This window comes from Cydia amplana, chromosome 6, assembly GCF_948474715.1.
Source record: "Cydia amplana chromosome 6, ilCydAmpl1.1, whole genome shotgun sequence".
NCBI classification, from domain to species: domain Eukaryota; kingdom Metazoa; phylum Arthropoda; class Insecta; order Lepidoptera; family Tortricidae; genus Cydia; species Cydia amplana.
The window spans coordinates 10883684-10900075 of NC_086074.1; the positions used below are offsets into that span (position 1 = coordinate 10883684).

A 16392-nucleotide genomic window follows, 5' to 3' on the forward strand; every position below is an offset into this window, starting at 1 on the left:
ACATTATTTTAAATAATACTTTTGATTTAGATGCCTATAGTAACGTGCATCGTTACATTACCCCGCGCGAAACCGAAGGATTTTATTAATCTAAATTAATAAAATCCGCACTAATTCTGAGTACCTATGTATTCGCATTATCCTTCCAAAAAAAATCTCTCATTCTTCACGCATTCAATTAAGCGAAAATAATCTTATACGATTATTAACGCAACCTGCCATTGGTAAGGTACACTGTCTATTTATCAGACGAGAGACCCAAACGAATACTAAGACAACAGATCACAGAGGAAAGAAATAAAAACAAAAAAAAATTAAAAGGTTTATTATTAGTGTATCCCAACTGCGAAGATCGTTAAAACGAAAGTTGGGAGACCCATAATTATAGACCTATGTCAGACATGTATCCCAACTGAGAGGATCGTTAAAAAACGAAAGTTGAGAGACATAATTATCGTCCTACTACGAGAACAACAATTACAAGATTCATGAGTAAACTCGGAAAGCCATTCTAATAATAATAAAAAAAAATCTTTATAATAATACTCCGCGAAAGAAAATATATTATTCAACCGTGTAGGGTAAATGTTGAGCGCTACAACTTATAACTACTCCGTTCTGTTACATAAAAAAAATGATGATAACGTTATGGTTGATAAGATGTGTAGATATTAATAACTGGCTAGGAAAACAGTAAAACAACGCCACCAAAGAGAAGAAAAAAGCAGCGCAACAGAAAGCAAAAAATAAAATAAATGCAACTAGTGTGTACTGTCACAATAATAAAATTCCATAAAATAATAATAATAATAAAATCGCTTGCGTGACTCAACTGGGCTAGAGTTCTACAGCTAAAATAAATTAAAATTCAATAAAATAAAACAATTAGTAAAAGTAAAATATCACAGTATAAAATCCGTAACACTTGTGGTGACTATTGTACGTAAGATGCAAAACAACACAGAGTAACAAAGAACACAGAGCAAAACTTGGAATGCGATTCAATGTAAAAAAAAACCTAGTCGTTATGATAAAATAATTAATTATTGATTGAAATTAAAGTACTAAAATCGCGTTAATAATTTAAAATTGAAAACTGTAATAAATAATTCCACAATAAAATTACTAAAATTGCGTAAAAAAAATCTTAAAAAATCCGTATAAAATTCATCAAAATTTGTAAAAAAACACTACAATAATTAACAATAAAAACTCGTACACACTAGTTGCTGCAACCAAAAAAAACACAAAGCAAACGTTTCACAAAAAAAAAACAACACAAACACCAACTACTTCTACGCAGTGAAACCAGACTTTGACCACGTTAAAGGGCGCCAATGAAGCGGTTTAGGGTTGGGGGGTTTAAATTAAAGTCCCAAACGCTTTATAACAAATAAATTTATTTAAAAAAATAACCCGAGCGGTGGTCGTGGTAGTGGTCCGTTAAATTTTTAAATTAGCCTGTCTGATTTCACTGACGTAGGTGGGTACTCCCCTGACGTGGCAAGGTGGTCGTGCGAGCCCTGTGATCGGACGCCGGGAAGTCTCGGGAAGCGCCGAGGTCAGCTGGTGCGTGAAGCCGGGAAGCCTCTGGAGGGCCTCCTACTCTGCGGTCGGATCAGCAGGTCCCCCCTGCCGCCGTAGTTTTAAGCCGTCTAATTGCGCCCCAAACGGGGTGCAGGACGGGTAGTAACTAACTAGTACTTAAAATCATTTGCTTATAGTGTTTGCGCCACGTATTAAATACTTAACCTATGAATTCTGACCTCCTTGTCGGGTTTTCAATATAGACGGCAAGGCGATAATAAAAAGAAAAAAAAATGTCACATGTCACATCAATACATGTAAAATAAAACTCGATTCGATATATTGTGTGTTGAAGAAAATGAAACCAAAGGGATCCCTATAATTAAGTATACATATAACAAAATAAAGTGCCGCCGAATCAGTGGAGACTGGAGACTCTATAAGGAGGAAAACGCAGAACCAGTGCATGTAAGTTTTTCCGCATCCCCATTTTTTGGCCTTTGAACCGGTTTCCAAATTTACCTTTAAAAATATTACATAATAACCTTGTTGCTCACTGAATCGCGTAGGTACAAAATATAATTTCGGATTTCCTTTCGGTTTCTTAATTTTCAAAAAAATGTTCCCGTCATAATTCTATTTCAAAGTACGGTCAGTAAATTAATTTATTCTTATTGTCTGTTATTTTTATTTCATATTTCATTTACGCGTAGCGTGTGGGATTATTCATCACGCTACCTTATAAATGCGTTACAAATAAATTTCGTATTTTGTAACTGTCATATTGTGACATAATTTTCACGGAACATTTTTGCACACCATATTCGTTAAGTATATAATTTCAGTGTATTTTAAGTTACTAAATACACTCTACTAAACTGAAAGCTACGGGTAAATTATTCCTAAAAGCCTCAGTTTTTCATAAACTGTAATTAACCTATTGCGAAGGTTACACTTGTATTAAGGTATTATACAAGCGTAACGTTCGTATTTACTTCATTTTCCTTCGACTTGCATTAAGGTATTATACAAGTTGAATATAATTTATAATTATTTGTGCATCTTAGCACAAATTGTTCATATTTTTTCGTGCTGTCATAGTAATAACTAGGTAACCATGGCAACGCGACTTAAGCTCGCGGAAGCAAAACGTGCTCAATGTTTCATGCGTTTACAAAATATTTATGACATGATTCCAAAGTTAAGCAGTGACAAGAAGGCTTTCTCGCAGTTCATCGCGCAAGCTCGATTGGTCGATCAACTGAGAAAAGAATTTATAGAGTTGATGGATGAAGTCAATCTTCTGAACTTGGAGTTGGACCCGGAGTACATCGTCAACTACAACGCAATGAATGCGTTTGAAGATCTCTACTGCGTAATCAAATGTCAAATTTCAAAAATTGATGCACCTGCTCCGAGCCCTTCGACATCCAGGGATTCGAGCCATTCATGTAAGGACGACTCCATTAAAATCCCTCGGATTGAACTTCCTTCTTTCGATGGAGATATTCAAAACTTCCCATTCTTCTATGAAACATTTAAGCGTGTCATACATGAGAATAAAAAACTTACGGATTCTGAGCGTGTTCATTATTTGTTTAGTCATTTGACAGGAAAGGCAAAGTCGATCTGTGCGGGAGTTATACCTGCCGCAGAAAATTACAACACAGTTTGGGAAGCATTGATCGCGAAATATGATGATAAACGCGCATTAGCTACGTCTTATTTAAACCAGCTGTTTTCGATGAAACCTGTCAACATCAACGGTCCTTCGGCATCTAATTTAGAAAAAATAATTGATTCGTTTGCTGCTACTATTTCAGCAATAAGACAACTCAAGCTCGAAAACTTAAGTGACTTTATTTTCATTCACCTGGGTCTTAAGTTACTAGATTCAGATACCACAAAGAATTTCGAGATGTCTATTCGGAACTCTTCTACAATGCCTACATATGACGAATTCATTTGTTTCGTTAGGGAACAAGTGAAGATTTTATATCGGACATCGCAACGAACGCCAACTAAGGCTGAAAGCGGCTCCGCTGCCAACACTAGCAGCGTGCGAGCTCCCCTCCCTCGCACGCCCCAAGCGTATGTTAGCACGCAAGGGCATGACAACGGAAGTTCATGTGCTATGTGCAAGAGTAATGATCACTCGCAACTTTATAATTGCAATAATTTCATGAAACTCACGCCTAACGAAAAATTTAATTTCGTTAAGGAAACTCACGCGTGCACTAATTGTCTGAACACGCATCATACTGCATCGAAATGTTCCTCGAAGAAAACTTGTCGTAAATGTAAAGGCAAACATCATACAACGTTACACTTCGAAAACTCAAAACCTGCAATGAATAACAACGAGTCCAAGTCTTCATCTAAGGATGATAGTGAAGCTAGCACAAGTTCATCCGTAAAGGACAACGGTGCCTCTGTATGTACTCATTCGGCATCGGGACAGACTACATCACCCTTGACGGAAATTCTCGCCACTGCTCAGGTACTCGCTAGTGGGCGTAACGGCAAGGACAAGGTTTTGAGATGTCTGCTGGATCCAGGATCACAGAAACATTACGTTACATTGAAGTGCTGCAAGAATTTAGGTCTTCCTGTACACAGCAGCCCAGTGACGTCAATAAATGGATTAGGTGGAACAACGATAACACAACCCATCCGAGGAAATGTCAACTTAACATTTAGGTCAAGATATGATCCTAAACATCAATATACTATCGAAGCGCTTGTTTTAGATGAGATCACGCCTGATTTACCGACCTGTCATATTGATCAATCTGCAACTGATCTGTTTGATAATTTACATCTAGCAGATGACTCTTGGGCGATTCCAGGTGAAATTGACGTACTTCTTGGTGTTAAGTTATTCACCAAATTGTTAATGTCAGATAAAATTGAAAACGAGCCTGGTTTGCCTGACGCTTTAGAAACTACACTGGGGTACATCATACTAGGCGATGCTCCCGCAGTTAACGCTTCCTACTCAGCAGCTGGGTATTTTACTTCGGTTGATGTCGGAAATTTAATGCAAAAATTCTGGGAAATTGAAGATTTGGATGGAGGAGTGATTCATAGTCCAGACGAGAAAAAAGCTGAAGATATTTTCAAGAATACAATCAATCGTTTGGAAGACGGACGTTATGAAGTAGCACTTCCGTTTAAATTGGACCCAAGCAATTTAGGCGATTCTTACAAGACTGCTGAACGCAGATTTTTAGCGCTTGAAAGAAAATTCGTCAAGCAACCTGAATTAAAACCAGCTTATGATGAAGTTATCCGTGAACATATTGATAAAAAATATTTATCTGAGGTTCCAAATGATAAGTCAAATGATGCTTATCACATACCCCACCACGCAATTGTCAAAATTGACAGAATAACCACAAAGGTTAGAATTGTGCTGGACGCTAGTGCACAGACCACAAGCGGTTTATCGTTAAATGACATACTTCACGCAGGACCAAGTCTTCAAGCTGACTTGTTCTGCATTCTCCTAAACTTACGATTGTTTGGTATTGCTATCACGTCTGATGTACGTCAAATGTATCTGTGTATTGACGTACGGGGGGAGGATCGTCCTTATCAGCGTATACTTTATAGGTTTAATCCTGAAGAAACTATAAAGGTATTTCAGTATAATAGGGTAGCCTTCGGTCTACGTAGCAGTCCTTTTCTGGCACTGCGAACTGTTAAACAGTTAGTAGCTGATGAAGGTGATAAATACCCACTCGCAAAGGAAATTGCATCTCGTGATATTTATATGGATGATGTAGCCAGTTCCGTTATTGATGAAGACCAAGCTATGCAAGCGACTAAACAACTGCTGGATTTGTTCTTGAAAGGTGGATTCCAACTGGCAAAGTGGTCGTCAAATTCTGCAGCTGTTCTGAAAGAAATACCGAAAGGACTACATTTATCCCAAAGTGTCACCTTCGACGATGATACAACGTTGAAGATTTTAGGTCTGCGTTGGTATCCTGGTGAAGATGTATTCAAGTTCCAGGTTAGTCCCGACGATCGACCGTGTAGTAAAAGAAACATTCTTTCATCGGTAGCTCGACTATTCGATGTTCTGGGCCTAGTTGCCCCTGTAATTGTGTTCGCTAAGCTTCTAATAAAGGAGTTATGGCTTTTGAAAATTGATTGGGACGAATTGCCGCCTGATCATATTGTACGCCAATGGCAACAGTTCCAAGGTGAACTACCGCTACTATCTAACATTAGCATTCCCAGACATATTGGTGTCATTGAAAACTGTTCATTAACTATAGTCGGCTTTTCAGATGCTAGTGAAAGAGCTTATGGTGGAGTGGTTTATGCCTACGTCACTTTTCCTAATGATGACCGAGGTGTCATTAATTTAATTTGCGCTAAATCTAAGATAGCGCCCGTGAAGGTTGTCAGCCTAGCAAGACTGGAATTATGCGCAGCATTGCTATTGTCACAACTTATAAAAAGGGTGGTTGATACCTACTCAACCAGATACCCAATCGACTCTGTGTTGGCCTTCTCCGATTCAACAGTGACACTTTGTTGGATTCATTCGTCGCCTCATCGATGGCAAACTTTTGTGGCCAATCGAATTACCAAGATCCAAGATAACTTATCAAGCGATCATTTTTATCATATTAAGGGAACAGAAAATCCAAGCGACTGCCTGTCTAGAGGCTTAACTCCAGCTCAACTGGTGATCCATCCTCTATGGCTATCAGGCCCTCCATGGATGAAACTCCCGAAAAACGAATGGCCGATTCAGGCGTTTATACCAGACGAAGTCAACGTTCCTGAAGAAAAAACGGTTTCTTTAGTGACTTGTGACAATTCGAACGACAACTTAATTTATGATTTGTCTAAACGGTTCTCGTCATGGGTTAAATATGTACGCACAGTTGCCTATATCTTAAAATTTATAAAACGATTACCTAAAGGCCCTATTAGTGCTGATGACTTAACAGCAGCCGAATTAGAAATCGTACGAGCTCTACAAAGAGTTTATTTCAGTCAACATATTTTAGATATGACCCTGAAAAAAGGGTTTACAAAAGCTTTAGCAAGCCTGAAGCCATTTATTCAAGATGGAATCCTTCGCATCGGAGGACGTCTCAGTAATTCTGATGAAGATTACGATTATAAACATCCTTTGTTATTGCCACGTCGTGATCACATAATTAACCTACTGATCGATTATTATCATCGACACCATTTACATGCAGGACCTGAAACTCTTATATCTATTATACGACATCGATTCTGGATCATAGCAGCTCGATGTATTATTCGTCATCGCATTCATTTATGCAATTACTGCTTCCGGACCAAGCCAAAGGCTAACTCCCCAATGATGGCAGATTTACCAGCGTGCAGGGTAAATCAAGTTGAGAAAGCCTTTATACATACTGGCTGTGATTACGCTGGTCCGTTGTATTGTACACCTGTTCGACGAAGAGGCGTGAAGAGTCAAAAGGTTTATTTGTGCTTATTCACATGTCTCACAACGCGAGCAATTCATTTAGAACTTGCAACTGACTTAAGTACAGCAAGCTTTATGTCAGCATTTAAGCGGTTTTTATCCAGACGTGGTCCTGTAAAATATATGTACAGCGATAACGGAACCAACTTCCAGGGAGCCAATACATATTTGCAAGAACTTCATAATTTCCTTGCGAATGAGTATCGAGACGCTTGGGAAACTGAACTATCAGCCAATAAAATAATTTGGCGATTTATTCCCCCCAGTGCTCCACATTTTGGAGGATGTTGGGAAAGTAACGTTAAATGCGTCAAATCACATTTGTTTCGTACGATAGGTAAACAAATCTTGTCATTTCAGGAATTAATGACAATTCTATGTGAAATTGAGGCTTTATTAAATTCTAGACCGCTATCCGTGTTAAGCTCTGATCCAGCTGAACCTTCCGCATTGACGCCAGCTCATTTTCTTAATGTTACTCCATTGAAATATCTTCCAGCTGCGTCTGTTGCGGAGGTAACATCTGATCATCTTTTGCAAAGATATCAATTATTAGATCGCTTAACGCAATCATTTTGGAAGAGGTGGCGCGATGAGTATTTGCACACGTTGCAAACCAGACAAAAATGGAATACTCCTTCTCAGCCTATTAAGGAAGGAACTGTTGTAGTCATCCTTCAAGATAATGTTATGCCTCTACATTGGCCGTTAGGTCTTATAACTCAACTCTTTCCAGGCAAGGACGGTATTGCCAGAGTTGCTTTGGTTAAAACAAAATCAGGCACACTTAAAAGACCTTTGGTCAAATTATGTCCTTTGCCTTCTCAATAATATAATTTCATATTTCTATTAGTATTTAGTTATCTCTCTCAAGTTATGGAGGCTTCATATGTTTATGTCAATTTAGTTTTCTCTGAGCAATAAGGATGCTATTATGTAGTAAATGATTTATTTTAAATAACTTTTTGAAAGCTATTCCTTTCAAGGCCGGGGGAATGTTTGCGCCACGTATTAAATACTTAACCTATGAATTCTGACCTCCTTGTCGGGTTTTCAATATAGACGGCAAGGCGATAATAAAAAGAAAAAAAAATGTCACATGTCACATCAATACATGTAAAATAAAACTCGATTCGATATATTGTGTGTTGAAGAAAATGAAACCAAAGGGATCCCTATAATTAAGTATACATATAACAAAATAAAGTGCCGCCGAATCAGTGGAGACTGGAGACTCTATAAGGAGGAAAACGCAGAACCAGTGCATGTAAGTTTTTCCGCATCCCCATATAGCAAATTTTAAAGATTTAGCTACACTTGGCTAGCATTGCCGATTTAAAAAATATTATTTAGACTTGCGCCGGCGCGTGAGAGGACACGGCACACGGCCGTGAACGCGACCGGCAGCGTCTATCCCTAAAGACGATCGAGCGCAGAGTCGGGCGCGGAGTGATGGCCGGTGGTATAAGAAGGGTAAAACTGCTGACATCGCCGTTCGGCGGAAAGTACAGTCGCGCACAGAAATGTTATGTTAATTTCTTAATTTCACATTATTTTAAATAATACTTTTGATTTAGATGCCTATAGTAACGTGCATCGTTACAAAATTTGAAATTAATGATGACTATGCCACATTTTGTCATTGCAAATGCCATGCCGAGTTAGCTTAGTCCGACTCTAGGTACATTACTAAGATGTTATCTCAAATAATATTAAGAAGTATATGACTGTAGCTCAAATAGGCTCTGAGTATATTCGTGTATTACAGATACGATATCACTATCACAATAACATATGGTTGTACGATAGGTATATATGTTCTAATAATTGACACCCTTTACTTCTACGCCAAGCATCTAATGCTAGCTGTAAATTAAAACGTAGAACTGAGCACTGAAACATTTTGCGTCAGGTATTACTTTTTTCAAAAGATATCTAATAACCGAATAAAAGTAAATAAAACACATAAAATAAAAATTTGTCCTTATGAATAAAAAAAATACCCTAAAGATCCGTTGAGCGAAATATGGCCAGCCCTCTGAGCTCTGGCCAAGTCTCTATAAGGCGCTTTGACAACTCCTTAAAAAGGCGACGCGCGCTAGGCCCCATCACGGTCCCAGGGATCCCAGACAAGCGGCTAACTCATACTCCAAGGCACCAGCGTCACCGAATTAAATTTCCGACTGTCTATTTCAGATCCTCGGTATCCTTTGCATGTCGCTGGCGTCCGCGTGGCTGTCGGCCTGGTTCGTGTTCGTGGCGGTGACCAGCTTCATCACCACCGTCATGTGGAGCATAGTCTTCCTCCTCAGCGTCAGGGAGGCGCTCAGGATCCCTATTAACTGGGTGCTATCGGTAAGTTCAATTTCAGAATAACTCTTAACTGGGGTGAATATCCCGGTGAATATTACGGGATAAAAACTGGGAATGTTATATACCTGATAATTTCTTAAAAAGTACCCACACAAATTGAATCATTGTGATCGAAATTTAATAGTATTTTTTATGACATTCCCGTTTTTCCCTATCCCTATTCACCCCGCTATTCCTAATCATCACGGTATGACATATTAGGTTACGGTCTCAAAAAATAATTATTATTAGGTATCCTCTTAGATATGTAATATGCCAAATTGAAGTAACAATACTATTTTTATTTCAACAAAATATTTATTACGTGTTTATTGTTATTAAAATTTGATTTATAGAATTAATCACTAATGATATTCGTGATATATAAATTTTCTGAATGTTACGAAAACATAATTAATTAATTACCGACAAAAAAAGTTAAATGCTATCCATCGTAAAAAGTTTAACAGGTCTTTGGCCAAGCTAAGGTTGCCGCTCTGACTTTGCTGGTCAGGTTGCAATTGTTATCACAGATCGTTGTTTGATTCCAGGAACTCATTAGCACGTCCATTGAGACGGTGTTCTACTTCATCGGCTTCATCGTACTGTTCGCGGCCACGGCGGCGTACAATACGAGTTTGTATAGCTACGGAGCCAACGTAGCGGCTGCTGTAAGTTTATTTTATCGCAATATTGATATCATACCGAAATATAAGAAGGGTTGGGTGAAAAAAAAACTTAGTAATTCGTAAGTCCTTCGGGATATAAAACAATATCTTTGTGGTTAAACCCTAGTGGTAGGTAAATGTGTAGTTTGTATTTTGTATAGTGTATGTGCGTCTCTTTGATTAAAAATTTTACCCTAAATTGTTTGTAAAAATGGTCCTTCATGACCGGATGGTACTTAATGACCCTGCTTCAATAATCAATATCAATCAATGTACACTTTGTAATAGTTTGATGAAACACATTTTACCATTTTATGTGATGTGTACTAACAAAGCCTTTACGCACACGTGACACCTACACAGTTACTGACATAGTTCCAACCTACCTAAGTATCGACTAATACCTATATAAATATATAATTTTATTTATTAAAACCATAAACATAATTAATAACAAACTTATAATAAAAAGTAACCTAAAATTAAAATTACCTACAAAACTAGAAATAATACCTAAAAAATAAATAAAAATAACGTGGGTGACCTAGCCCAATATGTATATATTAGGCTAGATCACCCAGGTCCGATCCCTGTGGGAACGTTCCCATAAGGCTGGCTGCTAAAATATAAAAGTAAAAAAATATATATATATATATATATATAATTTTGTAATGAACATATAATTTGTAATTTGGTTGTAAATAGAAATCTTAAGGGGTATGCTTGCTCGATCGTGTTTAACATTTGATATAATACTTAAGTAAGTTGAATTTTAAAACTGCAACTGTTTGTTTTAATTATTAAATTTATAAGTCGTGTTAGTTTCTGATCTGATGATGAAGACATAAGGTAGTAATTGGGAATCCTGTAATAAAATGGCTCTTGAGAATCATAATCGGCTTGTTTTTAAACTTAAATTGTCGTCGATGACTTAGTTAGACCAAGATAACTCTGCAGCTATTTTTATAGCACAGACGTGCAAGTGTTGTTATTTTAAACGTCAAACGTTTATGAAATTATGACGTTAAAATAATAGTTGCACGTCTGTGCTATAAAAATCGCTGCAGAGTTATCTTGGTCTTACTCTACCGTACCTATAAGAGCCTCCTCTCTCCTGTCTCTTTCGTCCTTACAAACGAGTCGCAAAGACATGACTTCACTTTTTCTAAAACAAGAAATAGTGTAATTTTATTGTTCGTTTGTGGATTAGTATTTAGTTGCGATTATTAGCTATACCTACCTTCCCAGTAGGTAGCGAAATTTTGTTCAACCTTCTAGCATTCCTTTGGATGTTGGGGCGTGGGTTAACTGGTTCAATAATCTACTAAGTAGCACCCACACGCAAAACAAAATGTTACATCACAATTGTACATATAAGCACATTCGGCACATTCATTCATATCGATTTAACGCATAGGTGTAATAAGTTCACGAAACGCTTGTTTCCGAATTTTTGTTTTCTGAATTGGCCATTGACGCTAAAGACGAAGATGCTACCTATAGGTATAGCTGGTCAACCAAATATTGTCAGTAAAAAAAGGCGCGAAATTCAAATTTTCTATAGGACGATATCCCTTCGCGCCTACATTTTTCAAATTTGCCGCCTTTTTCTACTGTCAAGATCTGGTTGACCAAGTATAGGTACGTTGTAACGTATGTATAGGTTGATTCACTAAAACTGACGTTAATGAAATTAATTTAACAAATTCATCTATCGTATAGGTACATACCTAAATATATACAGTCAATCAATTCACAATTTCACACTATTCTTAGTAAATCGACCAGTGCCCTGTTCATCAAAAGCTTGTAACTTGTGATACAAGTGGAAGTCCCTTTTTGACAGATTTTGTTAGAAAGGGATTTCCACTTGTATTATAAGTTACCTACAAACTTTTGATAAACAGGGCACTGATGGAGAGGTTATAATACAGAGGTGTTATACAGTAGGTTGAATATTTATTCTTTTTTCTACTCCAGCACTTAAATGTGTCAATTAAATGACTGACAGTGATATCTAAAGCAATGTCATTTGAATGCTTTGTCTATAGGCTCATAAGATGACTGCTAGCAGTCATCTTATGAGTATAATACAACTGCTTTATTTTTTTTAAAGATACAAGTTCCGATCATCTTGATTGAAAGAGGTATGTTTTCATTTACAATAATAACTCTTTTTTTTTTTTAAATAATAACTCAATTTTTTTTAAATAATAACTCTTTTTTTTTAATAATAACTCTTTTTTTTTAATAATAACTCTTTTTTTTAATAATAACTCTTTTTTTAATAATAACTCTCTCTTTTTTTTTTTTTTTTTTTTTTTTTTTTTTTTTTTTTTTTTTTTTTTGCTGCAGCTGTCATAGAAAAAGTAATGTATACAACAGCTCATAATTGGTTCTTAAAATTCTCGGGTCTTTTTTTACAAAACTCGACTTTTTTTTTTTTTTCTTTTGCTGCAGCTGTCATAGAAAAAGTAATGTATGCAACAGCTCATAATTGGTTCTTAAAATTCTCGGGTCTTTTTTTACAAAACTCGACTACGTCTCGTTTTGTAACTTCGACCCTTGAATTTTAAGAACCCTTATTATATCACTGTTGCATAAACTACTATTATTTTATTGCCTATTGTTTGTTTTTAGGTATTCGGTCTGTTCAACACGGTGGCGTACGCCGGCAGCTCGTACCTGCTGTTCCAGGAGCACCGGAGCTCCGCAGGTGCGGGCGCCGCGTGAGCCTCACTTTCTGCCTCCAAGTATAATATACGAGCCGGCGACCACAAAGTGTTTCTCTTCGCAGTTACTCTCAACTGCGAGCTCACCTCTATTTATAAATCTCAAAGTCGTAATATTAAGTGTTTTATGATTCAAGTAACCTTCTGGATATTAACAACATTAATTAATATCATCGACACTTAGTACATTCGGCTAAAAATAATAGCTACGAACAAAGAATAAGTACATGGGTGTACACAGTACAGACTGCATTGGTAAAGTTAAGTTTAGACTGTTTTAATTGCCACCGAGTAGTAAATAATCGATCAAAAATGTCAAGTTTTAACCCTTAAATGCATGATTTATTGTATAATTTCCTAATAAATTGAAATAAATGGGTAATGTTGTATAGATTGTGGGAAAAATTATGACAAAAATCATAGTAATTAAAAAATAATATAGGTACTCGTATGCATATTGAGCAACGGGCCATCAAAATATACGATGTAGATCTACATTCATTTAAGGGTTAATTATAAACACTATCAGACATTACATAAAATTGCCGATTGTACTTATTTGACTAATGTGCTGTTAACTTTAGTCCAAAACATCGTTTTTGATGGAACTGCATTTTCAGTAAAACTTTCTATAATAAATTAACTTATATGGCCATATGTTTATATAGTAAGAGTATACCTACTGGTTTCGAATATTGTGTTCAAAAGTACCTAGTACACACAGTTGCAACTTCTGTATACGTTGTACCTATCGATTTTTAAAAATAACAGGATATGTATAACGCATAATATGTCTTACTTATTTGAAATAATAACTTATTTAGTACTAATCATTTGACATTATCTATGGATATACTTCATGTTGTACCTTTTCGGAAAAGCAAGCTGCTAATAGGAAACTTGAGGGAAATCGACTCTCCATAAAAAGTTAAATAGTTCACATTTGAGAATATAGGTAGTCCATGGTACAGAATATTTTGAATATTCATTGAATTAAAGAGATATCAAAGTTTAATTTAAAGTAACTTCTGTCCTGTAAGTAACAGACTTAAGTACTTTTTACTTGTAGGTAGGAACAAAATGTTAAAATTAGGTTTGCTGACATTTTCAAATGAGAACGTTTCTATACACATCTGGATATGAAGTTTTTGATATTTTCATGCCAATTTTGTATTATACCTAGTTACTATTTTGTTAATCACAACTTAAAACTGATTGGTTTTTATACTTTTTAACTTATTCTCTGTACCGATGTTAACATTTATTATTTTATGGGGTTGTTATTGATATTGTTAGTCCTAGTCTTTATTAAAAACATAAATATTTACTTATTTCAGCAAATATATTAACAAATAGGTCTATTATTGTAGTTCTAATCACACTTACAATCGGTGGTACCTATTAAGCTCGGTATAGCGAAGGTACCAACGACAATGTAACAGTGAAGACATCTTCATTAATCTTCATACCTTATTTTAGTTATTACCTAGCCATGGCAGATTTTTTCCTTTCGGTAATGTTTATTAGGAGCTGAAATATCTGAAGCAGGAATATGCAAACGCCGTCGAGCGAGTCATTGTCTTGTTTTAAATTAATACAGCACTTAAAGGGGGTCACATGATTACCTAAGCATTTTGTTTTAACTGTTTGTTGTGAGTGTATGCTTATAAATATACATATATATATATGTCTAAACTCACGCATACAAGAGAGTAATATACTTACTTGTATCTTACTAAGTACTTGCAAATAGTAAAAACGGTCTTATAATATTTACAATTCACTTTTAACAAACAGCTTGATTTTGTGTGACGTAACATTGTTACTTAAATGTACCAAACTCTAACTTATCTTCTTGTTAAATATATTTGAGACAATGGTACCTACTCTAAGTCTGCCCTTCTAACTTAAAGTGCAATAACTCATATTAAAATATCATTTAATTGTTTACCTTCTTTGTTTACAATTAAATGAGATTTCAAAATGACTAGTTATTGCACTTAACGTTAGGAGGGCAGAAGTATTTAGAGAAAAGTTTTCCGTTATACAAAATATCGATATAGAAAATACCGACTGGTATGGTGTGAAACGGTGGTTGAAATAAGGTTAAGAAAAAAAGTGTACCTAGTTTAATTATTTGTTCAAGTAATTTTGTTATCACAAATGTTAATTCTCAATTGATTTTTTCTATATTAAGACAAACAGCAAGCAGAAAGGGTTGTGAACGAGTTTACCTCTAACATGTACCCAATTTAACATATCTTACGTTGTCCAATGCGGTTATTAAAGTAAGCTAGTTTCGTTTTAAGATGGAATGAGCGTTGAAACATTATTAATTTAAGACAGAAATTTTATACAAACTGGTTATTAATTTAATTAATGTCAATAAAATATAATAAATATTTATCGTTTATAAAAACATCTTTCATTAGGTACACCTTTTTTTATTAAATATTCCCCGTCTTCTAAACCTCGCAATGCTCAAGATCCTAATTTTCGAACATTACGCTTATGGTTCAAATTTAGGATCTTTCGCTTGCTCGGGTATCAATTTTAGCACGAGGGCTAAATAACAACTTCCACCCCAGCCCCTTCCCCCCTTCCCCCTTCCAAAAAGGTAACTACTATTAACCACGCGAGTACCAAAGGCAAGCGGGTGAGGTATCTGACGGAACCATTTGTAATTAAGACACAACTTCTACCAAAGTCATTAACATGTTAGGGTGATGGCTAATTATGATCTCTTTGCATTATTCATTGGTTCATTGTGATGCAAGTGTGTAATAACCTCAGTGATGTAACAGGTTTACTTGATGCAATTAGTAAGTACTTACCTAGGCCATAGGTGAGTTTTTCAAGAATCTAAAAAACCTATTTCTCAGAGTTCTTGACTTTTTTAGGTTTCTGTCACTCGCCATTAGGTAAAATCATTTTGAAAAAAGTCTACAAAATAAATCAGGTTAGGGTAGTATTCGACCGAGTATTCGACCTGTCGAATTTCCTTGTCCAATGTGTATTTGCGTCTCACATTTTACTTAGTGAAAGACTGAGACGCAATGCACATTGGACCAAGAAATTGGACAGGTGGAATACCAACCTTGGTTACCTAAATATGTATCATAAAATAGTACTTATCAACTACTTATAACAAGTACTTTCCGAGTTTCCAAGAAACATTGTGACCAATTTATGAAACATATTGCTTGTTATTCGGAATACGTTTTGCCGGTGACATCAGAGGATTGACCTCAGTTCGTATTTACGCAACGAGTGATATCATAAGAGCTGAGCTGACTAACATTCGCTTGACGGGGAGTGATAGCTAATAAAAATAGCCCTACAGTGTAAGACCATGAATAATTGAGGGAGCCGTATCTTAATTATTATCATTGATTATTACACTACGAAAAAAAACCCGTTTAAATCTTTGGGTAAGGATCTGTAAAAAGAAAAACTAATTTAATTAACATTAAATGACGGTAAGGCTTTAAAAATAATAATATAATATTTTCTTGAAAGATCGATTAAGTACATTTAATTAGTTTTTAGTCTTGTTTTAAAAATAGTACCTAACTACCTACACCTAGAAGTACCTACTTAAAAAAACACACGAATAAAAAAATGGACA

General features: G+C 35.8%; 1 protein-coding gene across 1 annotated transcript in view; it reads left to right on the plus strand.

Moving 5' to 3' along the window:
* Positions 1-12957, plus strand: part of LOC134648813 (CKLF-like MARVEL transmembrane domain-containing protein 4) — a 35760-nt gene extending 22803 nt beyond the window's left edge. Inside the window, exons 2-4 of the mRNA XM_063503377.1 lie at positions 9209-9367; positions 9916-10035; positions 12673-12957. Coding sequence (XP_063359447.1) covers positions 9209-9367; positions 9916-10035; positions 12673-12765 — 372 coding nt within the window. The 3' untranslated portion in view covers positions 12766-12957. The remainder of the gene's footprint in view (positions 1-9208; positions 9368-9915; positions 10036-12672) is intronic.
* The last annotated feature ends 3435 nt before the right edge of the window (positions 12958-16392 follow it).